Source organism: Opisthorchis viverrini (assembly GCF_000715545.1).
Source record: "Opisthorchis viverrini unplaced genomic scaffold opera_v5_2, whole genome shotgun sequence".
NCBI classification, from domain to species: domain Eukaryota; kingdom Metazoa; phylum Platyhelminthes; class Trematoda; order Opisthorchiida; family Opisthorchiidae; genus Opisthorchis; species Opisthorchis viverrini.
The window spans coordinates 2,359,587-2,386,631 of NW_008751658.1; the positions used below are offsets into that span (position 1 = coordinate 2,359,587).

Genomic DNA, 27,045 nt, shown 5'->3' on the forward strand with positions numbered 1-27,045 from the left:
GGTTGCCATGGATAGTGATCATTATGGAAATGAGACAAAACACAGTCAGATTCGCCTGCTAGACGGATAATTTTTTTTGCAGACGGAACATCACGGATTTCACATTGCGCAATTTGACTCGCCAAACAACAGCCTCAGTATGTTGGAGTCGTTTTGAAGGTTTCTGGAAATGATATGAACAACAAGCCTCAAATAATGATACAATGGCCTAATGGCAAAGAATAAATGTGAACGGACCACAATGTCTGATTCAATAGAACAAGACTGTGAATGTATAACGACTACTCACACTTCGAGGTTGTCTCACCGGTTGCGCGTATGTGTCAGACTACCTGGCTAGATAGTCGGGGCATTTAATTTCAATGCCAGGCGTGGAAAACAACATACAGTCTAAATATTATTGTCATGATTTCCGTTGACTGTGTGCCAGGGGCTTGTGCTTCATTTTGCTTGTAGTGCCTGAGACAGTCGTCCGAAAATGCGACCCAATTGGGTTCATTGAACATAAATGTGTTCTACCCCAGTGGTTGGAAATAAACAGTAGTCCGGAAGGGTACGGTTAATTATTCAGTTTATTGGATCATTATTAGGCAGCATTGAGAGTCTGAATTTCCGTTTGTGCCCACGATGGAACGTAAACAAAAACAGTCGCAACAAACGAGGGACAAGTGAAGACTGAATTGGCCATTTCTACGGGCAATTCTATATCTTAGTGCACAGAACATTGAAAAAACGTTGTACGGGCAGGATTGCTTGTTGATCCAATTTGCTTGCTTTACTTTGTTTATACATGATTCACTGAGTCAAATAATTGACACCCTTTTACTATCGTCGACCATCAAGGGCCCCTAATCACCGTGCGTGACTTATCTCTGGCAGTCAGACTTACTCAGTTCTCAAGGCTATATTAATACTAGACTGTTCCAGGGATCCAGTAAGTTTGAAGCACAAACTGGGGTGACTTTTCAGAAAGCGCTCGATTAAGCCAATAGACGACATTACATTCATAAAATTTAGTGGTATGTGCGCAGTTTCATGCACCATCGACTTCAAACTTGGGTCGCATTCTTTTCTGAAATTATTGCACTATGAGTGATTTATTAGGAACAGATCAGAGAGGTTGCTTTCAACTCTACCAGTATATATTTTATGCCTTATACTGGAATCAAACAAATAAAGCTTGGCAACTAACTGGTCATCGGAAATTTCCTGATGTGGTAAAGTGTGAACTTAGGTAAATGTTCATCCACAACGGATTGCGCGTTGATACCAGTGCCGTGAATAGTGCATTGCTTATGCACATGTATCGGGATATCTGGAATATCGTACCTACTGAAACATGGGGCGGCCTGGTGCAGCACATTCAGTTGCCTGGAAATATCACAAACGAGAGATTCAGCTAGATTCTAGGTGAATCTTTCACAAAACCAAATGTGTTTGCAAATGCGTGTATTCCGCTAACTGAAGAGGTGTTCGTAGCTTTCAGGCGCTTGAAACGGAATAAGCATAGATCGATATACAGTGGATTAGTAAATTCAGAGAATCTATCCCATGGTGTGTGATTAGATGCAGTACTCGAGAATTCCTCAAATATCGTGTCAGGGGTTTATGTTTCCCAAGCATAATTGATCGAAACAAAAATCACTGACACCGAATATTATTTTCTCTTGACCCTAAAATAAGTCCTACGATGTGGATAACGTTGTGAGGACAAAACAGTTTTTCTATATGAAAATCACGGCCTGCAAGAACACAGATAGGGTTTTCTGGAGCTGACAAAATACCTCTTTTTAAATTTGAAATTACAATGTGGCTAAATGTCGCAATAACGTTTCATGCCATTAGTTGAATGTATATATATAAAAACTCAAACTTTAGCCCAAGAATCCCGCTTTTATTTGTGAATACTGTGTCAGAGAGTTGAAGATAAAATGTCCAGGGATAGTAGAGCAAAAGGCGACCAAAAGGAACGTGAGCATTTTGAAAGAGTACAAATCTTTGAAAGAATTCATAAATGCTCAAATTTAGATTACGTGCGCAATTTAATCAACTTAGGGAGGACTGAAAACTGTTCTGGAACGGTTGATCTATCAACTGTAAATAACTCATTACCATGCCGTCCACAGTGCGGCAGAAGTGGGCTAGCAGTCAAAAAATAAATGTCAAGCAGGGGAGGTAGTCAAGCAGCAAGCCATCAGTCTGGGTGAGTAAATAAGCCAAACCAAACGCTGTACTAATTTGCTTGGTCACACGTTTATTTCATTGTAAAATTGCGCACAGGAAAATTCTATACTGCTGTGATTTCTGAGTTGGCATTGAAAACTTTGTTGGCACTTTCAGAAATTTATGTGGGCTACCACTGTTTTTCTTTCTCCCAAATAGCGGACGTCCCGTTGAACCTCAACCAAGCTGTCCACGTGGGTTTTCTACAGAATGGCGTGACGCGCTCGGGACGTTTGACATACGAGTGCATACCACAACACACGGTTAGCATTTGCCGTCCCTCATGCATGAACGAAAAAAATTCACGCGAAGGTGTCGTTGGGGATAGCATACTTTGGACATTCCAGAGGACAAAAGAAAATGGATGGACCCGTATTTACGATGTAGTGATTACCGGTCGCTTGTTCCAACAACCTGTTTCTTTGGAAGACAAAGCTGGTACGTAAACTAGCGCATGGATCCAGTTTCCCGTGTGACATTCTCATTGTTTTTCGTTGCATTCTGTTGCTCTGTGTTGATCAGGATCAGGCGACACAAGTTTGCTCGATGCAAAATATTTTTGCCAATATTTTCTTCATTCTTATAAGTTAGAATGTACACTGTCAGTGCCTTTTTGAGGCATCAGATAGCATGAACACCACAAATCTAGCAGTAAAAGACAGAGAAAATAGCAGGCTGACTGATACATGTTCAAATCTCTGTAGGTCCTAAAGGCAAAATAAAATTGATGAGATTGAACGGGCAGCTAGGGTTTACGCTATTATTTACGCGTAGTTAGTTTTATTTAACCCGCCGTGTTTGACTGCAAACGATTTTTAAGCTATGTTATGATTGCTGGCGGGCAAAAACCGGACTAGTCCCCTTTTATCTACTGTGGTACTTTTCGGAAACCTTCTAGCTGATTTTTTGTCGTGTATTAAGTGTGAGTCAACTTGGTGAGCTGTTCTGAATTAGGCCATGAATGAGTGTAAGGTTGAGGATAATTTTGGACCTTTTTCCGTCATTTTGGTAAATTTGAATTTGTTATTAGAGCCGAGGGTTGCATAAAGTTTGAGCAGAAATCTATTTGGTAGTATATCCGGATTTTTAAAACCACAAGTAAGAAGGTAAGAGAGCTCTATCAGTAGTATATCATAGAAATGCGTATTTGAGTTTTGCCTTTGGTGAGCAAATATTCCAGTTTTTCGTCAAGACAAAGACATCAACACCCAGTAGTTTTATTCCAGGTTTCAAGAAAAATGTGTCCCTTCTTCAAAAGGTTTGTCTGAAAGATAACTAGTTTTTATAGCGATTCCTTAGATAAGCGTAAATTGCTTTACCACTGCTAGCATTTGAACTGTTTTTTTGCTGTCGTGGAACAGATTATATGATCATCTGAACAAATTTATTGTTTCTTCACGAAAACTTACTGTGATATCTCAAATATTGTGCCTAATAAAACACAAGGGGACGTTTATGCAGCGTATCAATCGGAGAATTTCATAACTTTTTTGCTATAATCAGCCGAGTGCGGTTGGCAAATTGCATCCAGTTCATGTGTAAGTAGTGTGTAAGTTTGGGTGGAACGTAGGGACTAGATCCACCTGGAAAGTCCTGAGGAGAGCGGAACCAGATGTGCGCTGTCGGAGGACTTTCAGCAACGTCATGAATGGTGTTCCGTCAATAAGTATAAAACTGCTTACTTTGGTGCTACGCGTCTGCCGTTTGGTCTGTGCAGCTGATTAACTCAAATTATAAGTTGACTGTAGATAAAACCGTCTTTTGGGGAAGACGTACACCGTTTTATAATAGTCTGTTCAAGGTAACTGTGCCGACTAAAGTAGTCTCAAATAAACGGCTTGATTTAATCAGCACAAACAACCAAATTCTTCAGACGGAAGACCAGTGTGACCACATTTAACAGAAAAATGACAGTGGAGTAAAATTAACACGATTTAAACTTTTCGATAAGAGCACTATTAATGACTTACCGCTCGGATCACCATCTGTGTGCATGCGTGCCAGACAAAGCGCAGCAAAAGATATTGCATTTAGCTGTCCGCATAAAATTGGCTTGAATTTGGGACATAATTAGGAGATTATCTTACAGGGACATTCAGTAAGACTGGAAATCGCTGCAACATATTTAGAATCAACAGGTCCATCAGGACGTCGCTATTTACATCATTACACATAACTTTATGAGCCCAGAATATCTAAGCCGTGCCACTCTCTGCTACGAAACCGCTGAAACTAAGTAATCCATGTTTCAGCAGCCATAAAAGGACAATCAATGATCGTCCGGCATCAATTTCTTTTCAGCCCGTAGTTGTGATGTCACCCAAAAAGATGCGAAAGCTGACATACCGCCAGGTCACCAAAGCCTGGACAGTAGCAGTCGAGAGGTTGGATTTAAACCACATACCTCAGTCCTACTACATTCTCAGTCTTACTTTATCGGTGCCTCAGTGAATTTGCTCGGAAAAGGAGCGTTACGAGACAGAATCATATCTAAAGGTTTTTTAGAAAAAGACTGATGTGCTCCAATGATGACAAGGCTGATAACAAACACGCGCAATAAGCTGAAAAGCACAGATGAACACTTTATGCAGTTGAGATGGGCGATAATAAATAAAAGCGATTCTTGGCGCTGTCAAAGAAAGCCTGACAACTGGAATACGAGAGCCAATGTACTACACATGAGTTCGCTGAAAACTTTTCGACAGTCCACGACTGGTTTCGCGCTTTTTGTGGCTCGTCAGCTAAGCGCATTCCTCGAGTTTTCGCCACTCTTAGGTTCTACTTGAACCCAAATTGGAATGATTTCGACAAATAGACTCACCTGCATGTCAATGTGGTTTTGACCGGAGACCCACCTGCAACACAGCTGAATCTGTCTTGTTTGATGTTCTTAAGATGAGTTCCAGGTGAGTCTCCCGTCAAAACCAATTGATATGCAAATGAGTGCATTTAGCTTGAATGCGAGAGATCATCAGTATATTTGGAACTATTTAAGGATAGTAAAGCAGGAGGCAGCTAAGCAAAGTATCAAATCGGAAGGGAGCCTCATTATTCATTTACTCAGGGAGCAGTTGCCTGGACGCCCCACGGCTTATCCGGGCGTGAGCAGTCAGTGCTATAACTTTAAACAACTAATGCCTGCATTAGTCAGCAAACTAAAAATTGCTTAAATCATGCTTAACCTTGGTTTCTTCAGCTGTTTCATTCGCTCGAGCTAGCCAGAAAGCGTGATTTGATAGTGTGTCTTTAAGGGAAAGGGATCTTGCGAGCTGTGTTAGCAGTCAGGCACTCTATACTTGGGGTCGTAAACTGAACAAAATGATCAGCGAGAAAAGGAGAGCGACCGTATATTTTCTGAAAAGACTAAGGAAAGTAAACAGGGCCAAGAGTTTTGCTGAATTCAATGAGTGCTTGCTCTCTGTGAATGGTGGTAGAGGAGACTACCAGAGAAACAATGGGAAAAGAAGTACTCCTGTAAAAGACACAGGCGGCAGGATCGATGGCTTCCAATTACACTTTTAGATTTCAGCGGCTGTAGTGGACCACTTTTCGCAGGGTTAGTTCGAAACGCACCACTTTCTGTCAAGAAACACTTTAGACGCCTCATCTAACGTTGCACTGAGCGCCGTCACACTTTTGACGTCAGCCTGGTACCTGGGATTGTGCGGCTGTACTCTGACCCACCGAAAAAGAACTTTAGAATTGACAAGTAGAATTTGTAAACACTCGGTAAGATTGATCCAAGTATGTGAAACATATTGAGATGAACGGATGTGCACCTTGCGAGTGGCCTGCGATAAAATTGTGGATTTGAGTTGAAAAGCAAAAGTATACTAGTGGAGGAAACCATTGCTTCCAAAACTGGTAGGTTCTCTGATAAGCATTCCCTTCCTGACTGCATTTGAAGTAGATCGTGGATATTTCGAATAACCTTTCTTCTCAAACGAGGTTATGTTGCATTCTTCTGGAGTAATCAGCCAAGTTTCTTTGAGGAACTCTGATTGGTTTACTCATGAAAGCACTATCGATTGTGAAAGCTTAGCCGTAAAGAAGCGATTAAGAGTGCTAGTTTCATTCCAGCCACCAATGCACTGAATGCAAGCTAGACTCAAGCTATTACAAGTCATAGAGGTCTCCACAAGAAATATTTCAGGCCTTTTTGGAAAATTATTGTGGACTTGCAGTAAATATATCTTATATGAGTGACAACACTCACTCTATGTTACTATAGTTAGTTCTGTGATTAACTTCTAGTAGACTCCCCCTCTTTTGCGTACTGGGATATTCTGAGCCAACCCGTCCAGCACTACTCATGTAAAAGGTTATAAAAACAAGGCTGTGAGGCCCTCAAAATTTCTCACAAGCGAATGACTATTACTTGATATCATTGTTGGCAAGCTATTCTACTGTTGATGAGGCATCTGCATGTGTCATGCCAGCTCGTGCAGTGTTTCCTAACCAGTCTGTATGGGCTCTCAGACACCACAAACTAGCCAAACTTGATTAAACTTACTTTCAACAAGAGCACATAAATGGGTTTCGACTAAAGACAACTGTGTAACACACATTAACAAGCTGGTCAAGGATTAACCTAGTGATGGTGTCTTTCCACAGAAAAGCTGGAGATGTTCCGGAACTCTTTTGGTAAGAAGCTCGATGGTAAGTGTCAACCGTGATGCAATTTATTTTCGGGTAAAAGTTTACAGAAGCCAACTGGAGCACTATTTCACAGGTACTGGATTATATGAAACTGGTTTTACCTAGTGCAGTCATATTGACAGCCAGAGGCGTTTTGGTTATAGCAGTTGAAGATCATTTTGTTTGTGCCCGAAAATCCAGACCCACTTTGAATCAAGTCGGGGGATGTGGGTCCTCCTTCGATTCTACACGGCTTTCATATGGGAGAAATCTTTGTAGAGAAAGAGCCACAAACTATAAGCATTTTGTGCATGTGCTCAAATTACCAAACTTAAATACATAAAAAATTGTAAGTTTAGCTTTGGCGGGGAAGTCTACGATGAAAGTGGGCTCAATAATAATCTGATTTTGGAGCCGTTAGCTATAATAACAACTAGCGTGGAAGATAGGTTCTTCCACTTTTAAAACAGGCATCTGGTTCTTCATAGATGAGTTCGATAGTAAATGTCGGGAGCAACTATATATATACACACCAGTCCTGCTCGCGCCGATGAATTTCATGTTTGTTTATTGTGGAACTACTGAACGTCTTCGCGAAAGTAAACGCACTCAGACCCAATATACTCAGTTAGTTTGGGAATACTAGACTAAAAATCCAACAATTAGGACGTCTATGTTCATGTGCACGTAAAAATGCGTTAAATAAGCTTCGCGTAAAGCGCAAAAACGCTTCAGACAGTGCATCATGCATGCATGTGATAAAAACAACCATTGGACATGGACTGTTGATGAGCCCTAATAAGAGCGAAACTCGAGTCCAGTGCGTGGTGCACTCACCGTGGTGTGGACTCACCGGAAAAATTACGCCAGAACAGGAACACGGCGTTTCAAACGAGAGTGGTGTGGCTATGAACAAAATACTTACCCCCCGCAAAACCCCAAAATTGCAACCGAAAATCTGTCCAGTGGGGTTTCAAGTGTGTGTCACGCTACCTGGATGGCAGGTCCTGACTGGCGGGTCAATCGATAATCACAACCGGGACAGTTACTGGGTCCTCGTTCGATGACTCGGGCACACCAATCACATCGCTCAAGTGTGAACACGTTCGCCTGTTCAGACGTGATAATTCAGATGCGTTCAACGTGCGTTGATGGAGTAGTGGTTACACGCTCGCCTCGCATGTCAGATGTCCGGGGTTCGAATCCCGCCATGGCCATTGAATATGCACTGCTGATGAGCTCTAATAAGAGTGAAACTCGAGTACAGTGCTTCCCTTTGGTGTGGACCCACCGGAATAATTACGCCAGAACAGGAAAACGGCCGTTCCAACGAGAGTGGTGTGGCTATGAACAATGTAAAATACTTTGCCCAACATAGCTGTTGTGATGAGTTCCGCAACGGACCGAGCTGCGTCTAACGCTTCCTTAACTACGTACCAGCCTGGGTTGTTCTGCACACGTGCTCAAGAGTGTGTATATTAGCATGGATGCCTATTTGACAAATGCAGATATTTGGCAGATTTTTCATTTACTGGAGCTTTACTGATTACGTACGAGAATTTAGTCAGAAGGTTACAGTTCTGACTGAACCACAAGTAAGCGCAAGGATTACTATGCACTTTGACGCAACCGGCTTATGATTTTTCTTCAACAATTACGTCAGAAATAGATTGCATGTATCCTAATGCGTTCCAAAAAATCCGGCTGGCAAGAAACAGCCAGAGTTATCTGTTTCAGTCACTCTGTATGCGTAAAAGCTCTCGATTAGCTTTTGGTTTGACTTTGAATATCAGAAAACCAAATGGATGCTAGTGGGTAGGTCTTTATTCACTTGATTGTTTCACACATCAGGAATACCAGAATTTCGTACCAAAAGCATCTTGGTGGTGCACTGGCAACTCCATGCACCAGAGAAGCCACACAAGTTGTTGACAGCTGACAGGCGGAGGAATTATTTTTTTCTTTAGGTGAATCATCTAATCCTCTCAAAGTCAACATTGCACTGCATGGAAATATGTGAAATTGTTCGTTGCTGCAATGATCCCTAGACAAGTCGCTTTAAACAACGGGCAGGTTTCGGAAATCTGAGATTCAGTCACATATGCACTGATTATTTAATCTTTGAAGTCAGGTCATGTTCGGGTATTCGTTTATTCCTTAGGGATCTAAAAACTAATGAAATTCTTGGACGAGTTTTTTTTGATGTGATGCGAAAATGCCAATATGTCACATCATTCCATTTGTTAGCCTGTTACAGTGGCGATACCGAATAGTTCGGATTCCATTCAAAAGTTTCTAATCCAGGAAGCAGGAAATGAAATTTAGAAGTAATCTGGAGTTTCATTTATTCGCTGGACCGATTTTTGGTGGTCTCTGTGATGCCCAGAAAATGCAAACTCATTCCATTGGCTTTGTAGGTCCCATGGCTTACTTCAAATCTTAATAGAAATTGAAAACAATAACACTGTGCAGATTGTATATACACATATCACATGTATTTTTCATTAGAATCAAGTGACCTCTCTGAAATTTCGATCTAGGGGATACTCAAAGAAACAAAAACGAAAAAATCTAGCATGGGCTACACTTGGGTGGTCCTATTGAAAGACGTTTGAATCTTTATAAATACTTGATTTTTTTATCTTCTATCATTCTTTCGTCACAAATTTAAAGAGAATAACGTCTAAGTTCCTGAAACGAATCTATTTTCTCCTAGCTCCAAAGACAAATCTTTATAAAACAGCTTGTCAGGATTATTCACTGTCTGTGATTACACTCTTATCTTCAGAAAGCCTTAGACTTTTTCCACCAAAATCTGAGTGATAAAGCGGCAGTTTCAACCGGGGTGTGCCTAGAAGTCTCTCAAAACACTAAGGCACCGATTGGGCAACAGTTTTTTCACATTGATTGCTGAAGTCGATGCGTTCAGTCCTATCTTTAGAGTGTGATCAATAGTGAACATTATCAGATTGCCAAAATTCTCCTCGTAACTTAATTTCACAATGTGCACTGTGTATACTTAATTATGCACAGTACTTCTACCAAAATTGTTCCATTTCAAGGACTCTAGTTGCCTAACCCCCGATCACATCATCGCTTTATGCGTGCTACCCGATTAGAAAGATCCATTGAGTGATCATACCCGTCTGTGCTGCTATGGTAACAATTGGTCACGGTTACAGACACATCCGGTATTAACAAAATAGAAGAAACAAACCATTGTTCATTCTAAATATGGCTTCGTTTGTCAGAAAAAGAAGAATAATCTGTTAATGTTGTTCTCCAACAGTCCTGGTGGACGCTGTGTCCTTACTGCAAATTCTGGGTAAGAAATTCCCTAACGTGCATCAGATTCTGTAGGCTTATTGTTGATGAACCCACCATGCACACATTAAGCGAAGCCTGTATACACGTTAAAGCGTGTGACCGGAAGTGTCTCCGAGATGTTGAACGGAAAGGCTGGAGTAGATGAATCACAAAAGCTGTGTGGTGTGCGAAACTAATAACCACTTCATTCGTGAACACTTTCAAGACCAGTCAAACTCTCACTCGACTGTTAATCAGTGAGATAGATTAAAGCTTTCACCACGAACGGGGATATCATTTTACTGGAAAACGTCGCTTATCATTTTCAGTGTCAGTGTTGTAACCTATGGTGTGATGACCAACGGCTTCGCACAAGTAGGCTGGCTTAAAAAGAAGTTGATTGTGACAGTTTTATGGTGTGCACATATCATCACAGCTTTAGGTTGGAAAGCATCGAAATTTGGTTAAACATGCCATAACATTCATTATGATTCCAAACTACATACGCAAGAAGTTCGTGCTTTTATGCTGAAGATATCGAACAAACAATTATAGAGGTTTCTATACGTATGCCGAGTTTCCAAAAAATAATCAGTGAAAATCTGCTGGCTCCCATTGCGTTTTCGACCGGCTTGATTTTTTATCAGATGGTTTGAACTGGACGGGAAGAAAGGTTAGTTGTGAGACACTAGTTTTAACTAACTATTTGAAACCAACTAAATGTCGGTTACTCTTTCGGCAGCTTTGCTGTCGTTTTTTTCAGAAAATGTCAAGAAAACGTGCGCTAAATAGCCAGATTTACATGGATGAAATACCTGTTTTTAACTTCTACTAGCGTCCTGGATGTTTGGCATACCTACACGTTTAAAAAGTATTATTAACCAAAAGTATCGTTACTCTGGAGGATCTTTGGTAACCAAGATGTTCGTATATTGTAGGTCGGCTGTAAGTATCCCAGTTTTCAGGTCAGTATGATTATCTTAGAAGAGATCAATAAGCTAACCAGACCTGTTTCCATCCATCTTTCTCCTATATGTCCGAGACTGACACATTATCAGATATGGATTGCATCCTGTAAGTAATATTGACTTTTACTGACAGGCCTTAGAATCATTGTGACCAGGTCTCTCGGCAACTCACACTCTCATCCAAGGAATCACGGTGATTCGTATTTGTCATGTGCAGATGTAAGACCAATGTTTTTGCAGCACCGTAGTAAATGAATGAAACCGTTATGCAGAGGGACAGGAGAAGGATTTTGCTTCAGCCACCTCGTGGAGACTAGGTGGGACAAAACACAGTCGGGTGGCTTTCCGGAAAAACCACATCTCCCTTTCTAGTCAACATTTTTATGTCCAAGGCACAAGTGTTTGTTATTATCGGCTTCTCTAGAAGTACCGTAAAATGAACAGAAATCCTAACTGACTGACCATCTTTTGCTTAAAAGGTGTGGTAAATCTGTGTTGTTCGTGCTAGAAATTATCATTGGTGCCTGTATCTCCTGGGAGATCTGTGAGACAATCTTCCAGTTTGATGACGGAGTATTAGGGCATTCATCCGAAAGGTCACGAACTAACCCACAAAGTAGGGCAGTTGTCTGTTCGTTACACACTTGGCGAATTAGCAGGTGTACGTAGGGTGTTTGGCAATGGTTTTACTTCGTGCCCGTTGGTTTACTAGAACTTTAACCACAGAATTTAGTATCTGGTAATCAAACTTGTGTGAGCTTTATTCCGCAAACTCCGAAGTCTCTTTGTGGTTACCCGAATTAGGTCGAAATAAATGCTGGCGAAGTGTTAGTTCCAGTTCTTCTCTGACCGCAAGGCAGAAGTCAAAACCTTAGAGGGTGCACAGTTCATCAGTGTTCAATAAACAGTCTTGCATGGATTGCACAGAAGCAAAGGATTTCAAAAGTCAGTACACCAGATTTGCAGCGTTGTGGATTGTTGTTTGTGACTGGATCCTTCTCCGTTGCTGTCAAAAATGTGTCAGGCTGGCATGAACCTTTTGGACATGATGCAGTGCAACAGTGGGCTACGGTGGCAGTGGTGGATGTAGGGTTCATCGCAGCAAAAGGTTGCCTCAACAGCACCCGAAATATCAAATGTCAATCGGAAGTTGAGATTGGTGGCTATCGATGAGGAGTTCAACATTCGTGAGTAAACACTGTTCACAGTGGGACAGTACATGCAGGGTTTTACACCAAAATATCCACTGATATTATCCGTGACAGAAAGGGTAAATATTCTATGTATATCTCAGTGCTAAACAGAAATTTGAACAGCGTGAATTTGCTGTGCAAGGTGTTTCATAAATGAATATGCAGCAAAGATTGTCTCACCTGCGCCTCTGTTGAAGACACTGGTGCTGATACTGCCCATTAGGTTGAAGAGAATTTGATTCCAAGTGGAGAAGGAACTAACTACCGTGTGTGCTGATTTTTGGGGACTTGACAACCCCTTCACAGGTTTCTTGGTTGACACATGAGCTAAGGCTTTACATAAAGCCGTACTGATCAACAGGAGCCAACTAAATCATTAGATATATTCCACACCAAGTGTTGTGATTTGATTGTGTTTGATATGTAGTATTTGGATAGACTTATCAGAATAACCCACGTTTCTATACTGTCCCTGTCATTCACATCTACCGAAATGAATTTGTCATTGCTTTCAAGAAGAGTAATGAAAAACGTGTTTTAACGAACATCTTGTGCAGAGGACGAGCGAATAAAATATTGTTAATTTTTTTCTGCTGCACCGTAATTCAACCCTCGTCTTTCCCCAATACAGGGAGTGGTGATGCAGTGAAGATCCAAAAAAGGTAATGTTGATTGGGTTATCGTTTGATTGATTGTAGTACCGAATATCAAGAGCTATAGTCCGATTTGAAAAATACCAATGAAGGAGTGACCAATAGGAGCATTCATCTGGAATCAGATGTTGTTGTTACTGCTCGAAAGTTAGAAATTCAAGTAGCACAATACAACTACTGTTCTGTACAGGTGAGTTATTTAACTTTAAGCTGGCCAGAGAAGACTATCGTCGGATAGAGTACACTTAGGCTACATCTCATGACGCTTTGACTCAACTCAGAACTAACTCGGAAAAAATTAATTACCCCTGCGCTTGCTTTGGACGAATTCATTAACTTGCTCCATGCCCATAGTAAGTATAATTTTCTCGTCGCGTTTTATCCATTGTGACACGCTGTCCAGTTGCGCTCATCGATTCAACCTGGATTCAGACCATTCTCGTCATCGAGGACTGGCATAGCAACGGAGGACGTAATTTCCTCCCTGTCTGGTTGCCTACGCCCACACTGCTAATCGATTCGATGTTGGTTACTCTCTCTAGTCAACGTATATGCCGAATCGCGGTTGGTGTCCGATTAGTGCGAAATGTCCTAAAACGATGGAAAGATGCAACTAGTTTATCCACGTACCATTGAAAATAACTTAAACGGTGATAAATAGTACGACCAACCTGGACAAAGACAACTTATCGAATTTTACCGACCGAATTTTCTTTGGTAACTTGCTTTTCGGCTAGTTCCGCGTGTGCTATTCAGAACATAAACGATATTATTATTATTTGTATTAGAAGTTTTGCGACAGGTGCGATATATGGCTTAGTTGTTGAGCCTCAGGATGAGCAAATCAAAGCTAAGCTCCAAAGGAGATCCGATGACTGTTCATTCAGTCAGTCTTGCGAGGAACTTCCCTTCAAAGAAAGGCTGCCCTTCTTCGGAATCACTGCACAACCTTTCAGTATAGAAGTCACTATCTGGGGCAGATAAGCTGAGATAACCGCACCCAAATTTCTGACATTATCCATGGATTTTCATAACGGAAATTCACTTTAAGTTCACGTTACAGTCACTTTATATGCAATTATGTATGACGGCAAGGAAACTATATCCATTTAATTAGCTCTTACTCAAGTAGATGTTGCCTAATTAACTGGGTACTCACTTTCGGGTAGAGAACTGTTTTTACTTTCTTAAATGTACTCGGAATTACTTTGCAAAGAGCTGGATCGTGTAACTAAATCAGGAAAGTCTTTTACAAATCCAAGTTACCAGCTTCTAACTAGAAATCATGCTTCATTTGACCCCGCTGCAGGTCACGAAACACAGTTCACTCCAAACTTAGATGATAAGCATTCTTTCTGGGGCGTTTGTCTTGATCCAGCTGTTCACGCGTAACCATTTCTTTCAATTCCAAACTGATTTAGTGCTGGCTTTAAAAAGTTGCCATAAATCTACAAGGGAACTCCAGCTTAGCGTCAAATGTTTCATTTTGTCGTCCTTAGTGGAAGGCAAAATGCGGAAACGTTTGCAAAAAGCTTTTAGTGTGTGGGATGAGGTAATCAATAAATAATGGTTTTGTGCCATAAAACAAACCAGAGGAGTTCCTTTCTGGTGCTTTCCAAAAAACCACAAAGTTCCTACACTGTACTTTAAGCAAGTCAGCGTTTTAGATAGGTTAAACTTAGCTGCTTCGCGCATGCCTGAATAACTTATTTTTTAGAAACATGCTTGTACGTGCTTGTTTTCGCGCGCACTTTTAGCCGCGCTTCTAGTTGAGAAATTGTTGACTCGAGGACAAACTTACAAATTCGCCCTAGGAACAGCTAAGACTACGGACAAACATGTAGCCTCCATAAATAGCATTATTTATATCAAAGACGAATGGACTGCCGAGCTTTATCCTGATAATTGAGGGGTTCGCCCCCTCACTCAACAACTGAAACAAGCAGTACTTAAACAAAAGCATATCTCAAAAAAAAGAATCCTATGCAATAAACGATCAGACTGGTACAGGTCATTGAGCTGAAACCTATCGTTCAGGTCTTGCAGCAAGCAGTTAGCCAGCCGGAAGGTATTGGCCTTAGTTAGAGAAGCAATTTTAAACTCCGGTTGCTGTGCTTAGTGAATTTATGTTTATTTGTCCATTTTAAGAAAGTTCATAACTGGGAAGTTTACTCAGGCAAAGGCACATGTTTATTTTTTGTGCATTCTTTTGATTTCGATCTGTGGTTACAAAGATAGAGTATCCTTAAAACATTGTATCCACCAGATATGTGAAGCGTTCCGCTGCAAGCAAAAAAGAAAACGAAAGTGGTAACCTAGATGGCAATGCGCCACATTCCATGCACCAGCGATTGGCGGGTGAATTTGTGACCAGTCCACATATTTATATCATTTTGAATATGTACAAAAGGTTTGGTTCGCAATTTATTCGAAATAGTGTCAACAGCATTTGGAAGTAGCGTTTATTGTTTAGGTTAACTTTGTCAGTTAACAGTTGTGTAACCCTCTGGGTGTCTTCAGGACAAACAAGTCTTCAAAGAAGCTGATGTTATATGATATAAAATAGGTGGCAGCAATTATTAATCAAGCTTAGATTCACGACACTTTTTACTCTGCCATTCCGTTGAATTCTGAATATCATTCAGCCTCACGCATACAGTTCAGTAGATCGTATTTTACATGTTCCGATCAGCAAACATTCCACCTGTTCAGAGAGTGTTCCAGAGTTTTATAAGTAACAGCGCGACGCAGTTGCACGTCGTTAGAAAAAGCATATATAATCTACAGGATTCAACAACAAGAAAACAGATTTTTACGCTAAGATGTGTGACATTTCTGTAGCTTTCTTTTATCCCGGTTAAAGGAGGTTTTCAGTGTCTAACTTTTATGGCCGTCAAAGTCAAGATCGTATCAAAGGAAATTCACGCCAGGCTTAGACTTAAATTGCCTGCTTAATTCCAAATTGCAAGTCAAATTACGCAAGTAAATCTTGCTCAGTTATCAGTTTCACGCTGCAGAACCACTCACGTTTTACACGCTCAAGTTTGCTTTCTAGAGAGCCAAAACCTAGCTAGCTGAATTTTTATTAGGCATTGAAGAAATCCCAACCGATTGCGTGAGAGGTGCTACACATATGTTACAATTGTTATATTATTATATTATAAACATTATATACAATTTTATGTATATATTGTACAAAGGATGCAGTACACAAATTTCAGTAGCAATGATTTTTGGTATCTGGTTTGCCCTTGAAATACTTCTTTGGAGTTTTTAATTTTCGCAGCACAACTTAAAGGGCAACCACTCGTGTCAAATATTATTCTTAGATGGCCAAACTTAGCCTTTCGGAAGTCAGTTTTTGTAGTCGGATTTGTAATGATTCAAGTCCTTATAGCATAGTTTTATATTTCTAAATGCACGCCTTGATAGAATTACATACTAAATTTATGGTAAATCGGTGTGTAAAATATAGTCAGATAGCACTGTTCATTTAGGCTCATATCTAGCTTCTTGCCATAATTTCTGCTTACGTCAATTTTGTCCACTTTCTACTCAAAATGTTTACCAGGTTGGTTCGTCCAAATTTGGCGTTTCTGACAAATTTGCCTTCCTTGCTTTATTTTTTTTGGACGCCAAAGTGATCGTTGGATTATCGAGCAACAGGCTTTATGTAATTGATCGCTGTTGGTTTTTTTGGTGTCAGCCGGTCGCAAGAGACTGCTTGTGGTTTGTCAGCTACGCCCGAGTAGTTAGAGAGCCTTTAAATTCGGTTATGCTCAAAGAAAACTTTTGCATAAATTTGCTTAGGGAAATGCTAACATGCCTGAAACTAAAGAAAGGTTTTAATGAACCCCGATCAAAGTCGTGTATCCTTACATAATTATGCATAATTATGCTGCATAAACCGAAGGGAGTATCTTAAGGAATCGCTAAAATGTATAGGACCACACGTACAAAACCGTTTGCCATTTACATCATATCGAGCTGGTTGTGGAAACAGTCATCACTCTGTCAACCCTCTTCTGCGGATTTGAACAAAGTGACATGGAGCCACTGGTGAAGTGAACAGACTTAATGTCATTTTGATTTAACATGTCAGAATACCATAGATAGCGTACCTATGGGACTTGTGCTCGAATCTAATTTATTCTTGCAAATCATTTTCTCTTCTGAACGTGTTGCATCAGCTTCTATCCTGCAGTCAACTGGAAAAGCACCCTGCATTCTTAATCACACATTCCATTTGAAAAACACACAGAAGCCATGAGTTTCACGAAAATTGCCCACCTGGGGCGAGATGGCCCAAGTGGTTAGAGCGCGAATTTACTGACCGAAAAGTCCGTGGTTCGAATGCGACCTCCGCTACTCGACTTTCCCTGTCTAGGCTTGGGGAACCTGGCAGTATCCTAGCCCTCGTGCTTCCTTCGGGTGGCATGGCAGCTAGGCACCGGAAGGATGCTACAGCTGAACGCTTTCTCTTTTTTCTGAAGAGCCATCCTTTTTTGTAAAGCGCATTCATTTTGTTACATTATAATTACTCCTCATTCCGTCAACATCTAAGCGACTACCTCTTGGTATGTTACGATTCATGCTGTCCACTTAAAACCGTTCATATCTAAGCGGACAGGTCGTTCTCATACAGGGGTCATTAGAGTGAAAATATGGGGGATTATTTTAACTGGTGAAGCAGACGATCAGTCTTCTTCATGTCCAGAAGATGCTCACACAATAGGGTAAAATGCACGGTAAAAGACGTAGGATAATTGCTCAATGGATAATGGTACAGTTAATAAACGGATTATCGAGCAACAGGCTTTATGTAATTGATCGCTGTTGGTTTTTTTGGTGTCAGCCGGTCGCAAGAGACTGCTTGTGGTTTGTCAGCTACGCCCGAGTAGTTAGAGAGCCTTTAAATTCGGTTATGCTCAAAGAAAACTTTTGCATAAATTTGCTTAGGGAAATGCTAACATGCCTGAAACTAAAGAAAGGTTTTAATGAACCCCGATCAAAGTCGTGTATCCTTACATAATTATGCATAATTATGCTGCATAAACCGAAGGGAGTATCTTAAGGAATCGCTAAAATGTATAGGACCACACGTACAAAACCGTTTGCCATTTACATCATATCGAGCTGGTTGTGGAAACAGTCATCACTCTGTCAACCCTCTTCTGCGGATTTGAACAAAGTGACATGGAGCCACTGGTGAAGTGAACAGACTTAATGTCATTTTGATTTAACATGTCAGAATACCATAGATAGCGTACCTATGGGACTTGTGCTCGAATCTAATTTATTCTTGCAAATCATTTTCTCTTCTGAACGTGTTGCATCAGCTTCTATCCTGCAGTCAACTGGAAAAGCACCCTGCATTCTTAATCACACATTCCATTTGAAAAACACACAGAAGCCATGAGTTTCACGAAAATTGCCCACCTGGGGCGAGATGGCCCAAGTGGTTAGAGCGCGAATTTACTGACCGAAAAGTCCGTGGTTCGAATGCGACCTCCGCTACTCGACTTTCCCTGTCTAGGCTTGGGGAACCTGGCAGTATCCTAGCCCTCGTGCTTCCTTCGGGTGGCATGGCAGCTAGGCACCGGAAGGGTGCTACAGCTGAACGCTTTCTCTTTTTTCTGAAGAGCCATCCTTTTTTGTAAAGCGCATTCATTTTGTCACATTATAATTACTCCTCATTCCGTCAACATCTAAGCGACTACCTCTTGGTATGTTACGATTCATGCTGTCCACTTAAAACCGTTCATATCTAAGCGGACAGGTCGTTCTCATACAGGGGTCATTAGAGTGAAAATATGGGGGATTATTTTAACTGGTGAAGCAGACGATCAGTCTTCTTCATGTCCAGAAGATGCTCACACAATAGGGTAAAATGCACGGTAAAAGACGTAGGATAATTGCTCAATGGATAATGGTACAGTTAATAAACATAAACTAATTTCAGTCTTACTGATAAAGGAAACTAGTTCCCTTTACCTATCGACCCGGGTCACTTTGGTTGCTTAGATAAAACGCGTAAACTGGTGCTTAAACTAGTCCCAACAAGGCATGTAGTCATGACTATCTACTCCCCATTGTACGAAGAAGTTGCCCAGTAACGCTCCGAATTACCTTTACGTCTATATCACAAAGGAGTGCCTGAGCCCTGAAAATCAGCTCGCATATTCTACGTGTTAGAAACCTTGAATTGAATTCCCATTTGGAAGTTCTGGGCTTGCCATTGTCCCACAGTCGATTTTATCGTTTCCGAGCCTTTTTGATGCATAAAATGGTTCATTCCAAATCGTATAGCCTGAATTTATTCATTTCTTGCACGGTACATTTTCCAAAGAATTTTTTGGAACATTTAAAATCATGCTCAGTATTTTATCCCAGTGTGTACATCAACTTTCAGTGGTAAGATTGTGCTCTATTCCGCTTAATCGTTGCTAGATTATGACGACGCATTGATTCATCGTAGTGAGTAACTTTTTCATCGACCGTTTAGGTTGCATTAACCCTTTTGCGGTAGAGTCATGCGCATCCATTAAGTTAAAATTGGAGTTCTTTGAACTGAGTTTTCCCGGGCGCGCAAATCTGTTGTTAATTCGGTTTGTCAAGCAGCACGTTCTAGTCTTACTGTCAAATAGAATGAACCGTCTACCTGAATCTAGTGTTTGAAATTCTTGTCCATATTGTGATTTTATTGGGTGTCAATGGTCAGGCTACGAGGTGCCTAGTGTCTCCAATAAAAAATTGTTTGTGTATAACGACGACCATGGTTTGTGTTATCGTCGCGTGAATATAAAGGAATGGGTCGGCGAAATTGTACCGGACGTTTAGTTGACGTTGTCTCGTGCACAGTTCAAGCCTCCGCATTGAACTATCATAAACTAACGGGAATCTGTTCCGAGGACAGGATGCAAATGTTCTGCATAAACCAATAAAAAACATCACTTCAATATAGGGTAGAAAAATATCTTTTATAGGGAGATCTCGCAGAAGTTATGATGCCGATCTCTTTACAGGAGCCTGGGCCTGCGTTCTGAAGACTTAGAACCGCTGTAAGCCGCGTTGTGTAAACCACAATCCTGAGGCTATAACAGAAACATGACAGCCACGGAAGGTGTGAAACGCTCACTACAAACTCACATGAGAATGAAATCCTCATACTAATCGTCTACTGCGTAATTATTTAGTTCCGGGATCTGATTTATTAACTTACCGTATTGTGCGTCGCTCAAAATATTTGCTGATTTTGCTGAGGAACGTCCAAATACTGTGAAAATAATCTATTTATTCGTAACGTACACTTATTTACACAATAATCTGGCTTTTACGTGAGACTCGATTGAATTCCGGCTTAATCTCTCGGCTATGAATTTTTAATAGGAATTCGATGCACAAGGGCCACATAACGTTCCAGCTCAATATTCAAGAATTCGGAGAATATTTTCCTGAATGAAACTACTCACAAGGTGACTGAAAAATATCGATTACTGTGGAATAATTTCCAAAAATCTTTTGAGTATTTTTGTTCAATCTCATTATGTTCCTGCAGCCAGGTGTTTCAATAAGCATCATGATGAGCAAAATAACACTGTTTATGACCCATAAACCACACGAATAAGTTAGGAGGGTACCTTTAGTTTAGTCGGGTACGGCCTAAGGATGGCCAAATTCGAAGCACCTCAGATTACCTATGTACATCTTTGTATTGAGATTATCGCCTTCCAAAAATAAAACCCAGGTTATTTATAGGATGACTTTTGTTCGAAGGTGTTCAACTACGGTTTTGAACAAATTTGACCTCATGTTGAGCTCCATATTGTGACCGGCCGTGATGAACACAGTTTGTAAATTTGGATTCTGTTTGAGTGACTTACTAATGCAACTGAAGTTCTGCGTAAAAAATATCGGTTATTCCTAATAAAAGTCAATGCATTTCACTATTTTTGAAGCGCCACTGTCCTTTTTGTTGCACAGCGTTTTTCTTGGCGAACTGTATGGAGTAGGAGCCATCTTGCCCTCGCTTGAAAATGAGGACGGATATTCTACAATGGAGCTGAATTTCTGCAGCTGTCACCAATTAACACAGAATATATTGGCCAAACTTAAATAACTGTATTTGCTTTGTTCTACAAATCATGCGAAGCATGATTTAGCTCCCATTTCCGTAATTGCTGCTGGTTTTACTCAGCGAATATTAAGGTATTACACATTCTCCGCCTCTATCATACACGTCATATTTTGTTAAATTGTCTTCTATTTTTTGCTAACAGTTGAGAACACTCATATTCTTCGATCCGAGCGGTGCAGTGACGTAATTCAGCTGAGTCCTTCGTACAACGATTTTTGGTATCTTTTGCGGCCTCGAAACAACAGTTAATCTCCGGCCAAATCAGCCTAGCGTAATTTCTTTCTGTGATGCTAGGCAAATGAGCTTATTCCAGCGTCGTCTGGGGGATTATCTTCAATAACATTTCTAAACGCTAGTCGATTGCTGACGCTGATATTCAGTGCAATATACTTAACAATGGTAAACAAAAAGTCTAATATCTGATGACAGTTTGAGGGTCTATATTTATTCATGTCCTGTTCTACGCCGTATTTACATCTCTGGGGATCAGTGCGCTCATTTGCGCGTACACCTGGAGCACCCGCACTCATATCAGTTCAGTTGACCCACTACGGTTTGCATTGCAGTCTGCTATTTTGTCAAAAATACACAGTTTATGCTTTTTGGCCAAAGCGATTTAGTTCTGGATGCACGAGAGTGACAGAAGAGGATCGCAGTACAATGTACTCTTGTAGGCGGAAATACCGGAATTGAAATGGCGAGAATGTGACGCAAAAAACACCGTGATACAGTTCTAAAAAACATCTACGGTAAAAAACGTGTTCGTTGCTACACACTGATTGATGGGACTTGGTTCTTGAAATTGAGGTACGCAAGTGTGCACTTCACCAGTACTAAGTATATTTCCAACAGAAAATGTAGGGGAACATTTGTGCACGACAAAATTAGCTAGCTAATCATTGCCAAGCAGTGCGTTAAGTCCGTTTCTTAGAACACCTACTGCGGTTAACAAGGTTCGATTTTACGGGCTAAGTATGTGATCAATTGTCCATATTTATGTGAAACCCAGAGATCAGCCTTATTATTGATCTGTGCTCCATGTATTGTGCGGAACATTCTACATTTTAGCACTCGTATGTAGGACTTTTGAATTTGCAACCGTGGCAGCTGCGCAGCCGCACTCACTTATTGTGAAGAACAAAATCCTCACGGAACTTCCTTTCTTGAGGTATATTACGTAGCGTTACATAGGTAAGCCAGCTTTTGTTCTCCCGCTTACCATAAGCAGCGCATTCACTCTGGTTTTTCGCACTTATACCCAGTAACATGAAATCCAAACCCTAACTGACTCCGATCACCTCCGAATCTTTTCTCTGTCTATTACTTCCATTTGCAAGTTCAGTGCAGTGAAAAATGTTTGAGGTTCTGATTGATTTGATTTACTGATATTAGCTGCTGTGTGGTTGTTTTGAGTACGCTTAGCAGGAGTGTATTTTGGGTCTAGGTTGTAACAATTTGCGAATAACTTGTCCTGGATGTTGCTGGTACCACGGTGGTTTTGAGGAATAACCTACTTTGGCTCTGCTATGAAGTAAATTTCCTGTGCAAAATATTTCCTTGATTTCTACTGTTTCCGTTATGTGAATTTTCAGTCGGCTTTTTACGGCTCGATGGTTAATCGATCATGCGGTGCCGAGAACTTAATTGGTTCCGCAGATTTGAAACTTTATTCACCTAAGCACTATGCCTGAAAGTCTGCGAATCCTAATAAAACAACACACCTTGCATGAACTTAATATATAAAACATTGAGATTCTACACGTTTTATTTCTACACCAGCTGACATCACATACCTGAAGCCCTACTTCAACCGAGCTCTTGGAGTCGACTACGAAAGAGAACAATGTGCTGAACCTGTTTGGAAGCTAACGGATTCATCCGAAGCCAATTCTCAGATGCCTCCTGTATCGAAATTCCACCGAAATGTTACCGTTTATTTCGATCAGTCATATTCGATTGCCAAGGTGTCCTTGATAGCATCAGAAATGGACAATGGGAATGAAGAATGTGGTGAGTTGTGTTTACTTTCACGTTTCAGTAGGCTTCATAGTATTCTCGACATACATATATGCTATCTGCGTAGGGGAGTACAATTTATTCTAGATACGTTTTGCCGATCATTGTGAATTTCACCACTTTATACTAGGGCGAGCGGTAATTACCCATCCACTGACATACATATGTCGAAAGGATCAACCAACTTAAAGCCATTGAGAAAAGTTTCGTTTCAATTTAGCTAGATTTTCTCAGCCGAGGTTTGCACACTTCAAAAGATACAAGAATTAACTGGCAAATTATGGAAGGTGCTACCATTTCCCTGTTCAAATCAATTCGATACGCATACCACTCCAGCCACATAAGAGCGTAAGTGAGAAGAAGAGTGAGAAGAATTTCTGCATTGGGTAAATAGCAATCGTGGTAAGTTAACTGATGGGCTGGTATAACTCCTGTAACCAGCTAATTTTGGAAAACCTGACTGCTTTAGGATATAATCTTGGTATAAATAAGGTATCACTGTTTACCCGATAGTTAGCAAGTAATAAGCCGTCGGTACTATTCAATCGGTTGTGCTATACCTTTAGGGAAATTTCTCAAGCACTCCTTGATATATGCTTCGTTTATGGGGAGCTTCATCCATCATGTTTTCCCCAAAAAACTGGTCGTGGCCAGCACTTACGCGCTGATGGGTTATTTGATACGCGGCACAACTTTTCACACCATGCCAGAACATTTTTCATCTTAAGCCGTCTCCACTATATGTTGGGATTCTTCTGTAAATTCATATCCTCGGACGTCACGTAGATAACATCTTCATCAGCAACCTCTCCCAGTGGAGTTGGGGCTTATAGTACTATACCGATTTGCAGAAAACTAACTTTCCAAAGCGATCGTTTCTTGGGTAGGCTGCTTTGGCAGGAACAATTCTTCATCAGCATCCAGTCCACTTTATCTACCTCGGACTATTTAGTATAAGTACTTCTGTTTAACAACTACAGCTCCTCTAATAATACTATATTGTTTCCGAGAGACAACCTTGTGATGTCAATCAAAAGTATTTGTTTTCCGAGGGGTTAGTTCCAGCTGGCACCTTCTGAGGTGTGCACGTTCTAGGAGATGGTCTATTTTACCGCCGTTATGGCCAAGATTATCTTTACCTCAGGAAGTAAATTAGCGGTTTTAGAGAGAATTTAGATCAACTTTACAATTCACTTTATCTCTCCTTAGTGGCATTGATAAGAATTGCATGGCACGTAGGAGTAAGTTGAATGTAGCAAAGCTGTTCTGCACTTTTATTCCTATTCAATTCACTGAAACAAGTTAGGTTTCAGGTTAAAAGTACTGTATTTGTCGTCAAATAATTCTCCAGGATACCCACCGATTATTCACAGGTCCATGCCCACTACGATTCTACTGTGTCTCGTTCTGTTGAGTCATTTGTGCTTCGACATGTCACTGAGTGGGCACGAACAAATGAATGTTTCCAACTATCATTGACGATTACGAGGTAATATGGTCTTTATGAGTCACGTCTTGGCTGATTCATCATAGATTTGCCACGCCGAGATTCACATGACTCGAAACAAAGTAGCATAATTTAGTCCGGACAGACAAATCCCACCAGTGGAGAGCTTCGGCGGGTAAATTGCACATAGAAAAGTCCATAGGAAGGATCTGAGGATAATGTTCTCCTTGGGCGAGAATTCGGAGCGTTCCATCAGTCACAATTGTCGATGAAATATTCATTCTTTCTACTTTCACATAGATCAGTCTTGGTTCAAATATACTGCAGAATGTATTTATTGCTTACTAAGGTTATCGAAATAGATTAAACAAACCAACTGGCTTTTTTGGAAAAAACGCGTTAGTTCAACTCAAATCCTGATTTTAAGTTGTATATATATGATTAATAATTGTTTATACTCTGGTGGAGATTCACCAGAATAATCACGCCGGGACAGTAGGGTGGCTGTGCGAACGAGGGTGATGTGAATATGGACAATACACATCCCGGAAATCCCGCAACGTTGTTAGTAATTGGTAGGGCATTGAAACTTTCGGAGTCCAACACACCGGTACGTTGGATAACGTCGAAAAGTCTCCGCTGATAAACACTAGATAAGTTCACCTATCCAGTTGGATGGTATAAGGATGGCAAAATCTATACTGATGTGCAAAACTGAGGATTGAAGTGAAGTCCACCAATCGTGCACAAAGTGCTGCTGTGTCTCAAATACCAGAAAACTGACGTGAAGATCCTGGAAAACTCGAGCGTGTAATTGGCATCTGTATTTGCTTGGAAGCTACCGAGGATAACAGACTGAAGCAGTTTGTTTTGTTTTGCGCAGCTGAGATAGGTTTTTGCCTCATGCCATTCTTGTCGAAGGGAAGTTCACGTTCAAAAGTCACGTTCCGACTTGCGCAGATCCACACCTTGTTTGGAACACGCTACCTCTGAAAACACAGTAAAGTGCTTGGTTATCCATGTGCAGCGTAAGTAAATGACATCAAAGAAGACGTATCCAGAAATGAAAGTTATCTATGATCACTCTGTATCTGTAACGGCGAACGACGTGGGATTTCTTTCACGTTTGATTGATAAACAGGTCTCAGCCGAAGAAGAGGCATCAATATGTAATATTACAACAGTTCTGTAAAGTGTAGTTCAGTAGAAGATTTTCAGGTCTTGACAATACGGAACATTTTTCGTCCAGTTGAAGGATAAGGCACCTACATAGAGGTAACTCTAAAATGAAGAGAAAAACGGTCTTCATACCTTGCTGAGGCTTTTATGTAGACTTTCCAAACTCTTGCAAAAATCAAAACAAATTAGCGAAACACTATTTTATGTCTGAAATTTGTGTAAGTTAGTAGATCTGTTTATCACTGATCGAAGTGATAGGACGAATGCATGTAGTAAAGTGGCCGCGATAAGTTTATGCACGTCATGCCTACATGCGTTGAGTGTTGCGTCAAACGATGGCTGAAATTACTTTGGAGCAAGACGGAATGCACTCATTTGCGAACAAATTTGGTTTTGCCGGAGATCCACCTGGAACCGAACTGTGTATTGTTGTCTTATGCTTCTGTTGTGCTCATTTTTCAGGTTTCAGTTCTCTATACCAGCTGATCGAAGTAACATCTCCTGGCTTTTGGGAGTGACTTCCAATGGAATTGATCATTTGATGAGCGCAGATCCCTCAATTTAACTCACAAAATAGGAGTAGTGGTAAAATAAAAATAGACGCTCCTAACGGCTTATTGATGTGTGTTCAATCACAATTCGTTTCATATCAACTTCTGTTGCCCAGAAAAAATTCAGTACACATTGAGGAAAAAATCCTAAAGCGATTGAACCAATTTCCAACAAGATGAGGGAAATTAGGTGCCACTATCTTTGACTGCAAGTCAATTGCTCAAGATAAAGCATAGTCGTGACTCGACTGTCTTTTTCATTCTCCCTTTACATTACTGTATTTTTCTGCTTCCGTGCATCAGCAATGGCTACTCACTAGAAACCTGTGTCTGTCATCAGCACGCTTTAAAGCAACTCATGGCTCATCCTCGTAGTGAACGCTTGGTTCGTCTGTGCCTCAAATATGTCAGTTTTTCGTTTTTTTTTCAAAATTGCATTGCAATGAAACAGTCATTTCCAGATCACCGCAGCTTTCTTTAAATAAATACTTGAATCCAATTAATAATACAGGCGTAGATATAAGTCCCAATTGTCCAGTATTTTTGCGCTAGACTGATGAGCTTTTGACAAACAGCGTTTCAGGTTTTGCACTGTCATTGGTTATGGCAGATGCACCGTTGGAATGCGGCCGAATGGATCAATTGCGCTGAATCACTTTATTAAATCTCTGACAATCTATCTACTGGGACGGAGGAATATTAGTTGAAATTAGGTCAAAACGATACCAAGAAAA

At 40.7% G+C, this 27,045-nt stretch overlaps 2 protein-coding genes across 2 annotated transcripts in view; one reads left to right on the forward strand and one right to left on the reverse strand.

Moving 5' to 3' along the window:
* Window positions 1-2,340: 2,340 nt before the first annotated feature.
* Window positions 2,341-27,045, forward strand: part of T265_12484 (hypothetical protein) — a gene marked incomplete at both ends in the record, with an annotated part of 86,671 nt that continues 61,966 nt past the window's right edge. The window contains 2 exons of the mRNA XM_009164008.1: window positions 2,341-2,661; window positions 22,898-23,128. Coding sequence (XP_009162272.1) covers window positions 2,343-2,661; window positions 22,898-23,128 — 550 coding nt within the window. The remainder of the gene's footprint in view (window positions 2,662-22,897; window positions 23,129-27,045) is intronic.
* On the reverse strand, window positions 7,990-17,503 carry T265_00210 (hypothetical protein; the record flags this gene model as incomplete). Its single annotated transcript, XM_009163918.1, has 2 exons — window positions 7,990-8,102; window positions 17,272-17,503. The coding sequence occupies 2 exons, from the start codon at window positions 17,501-17,503 to the stop codon at window positions 7,990-7,992; spliced, it is 345 nt and encodes a 114-aa protein (XP_009162182.1).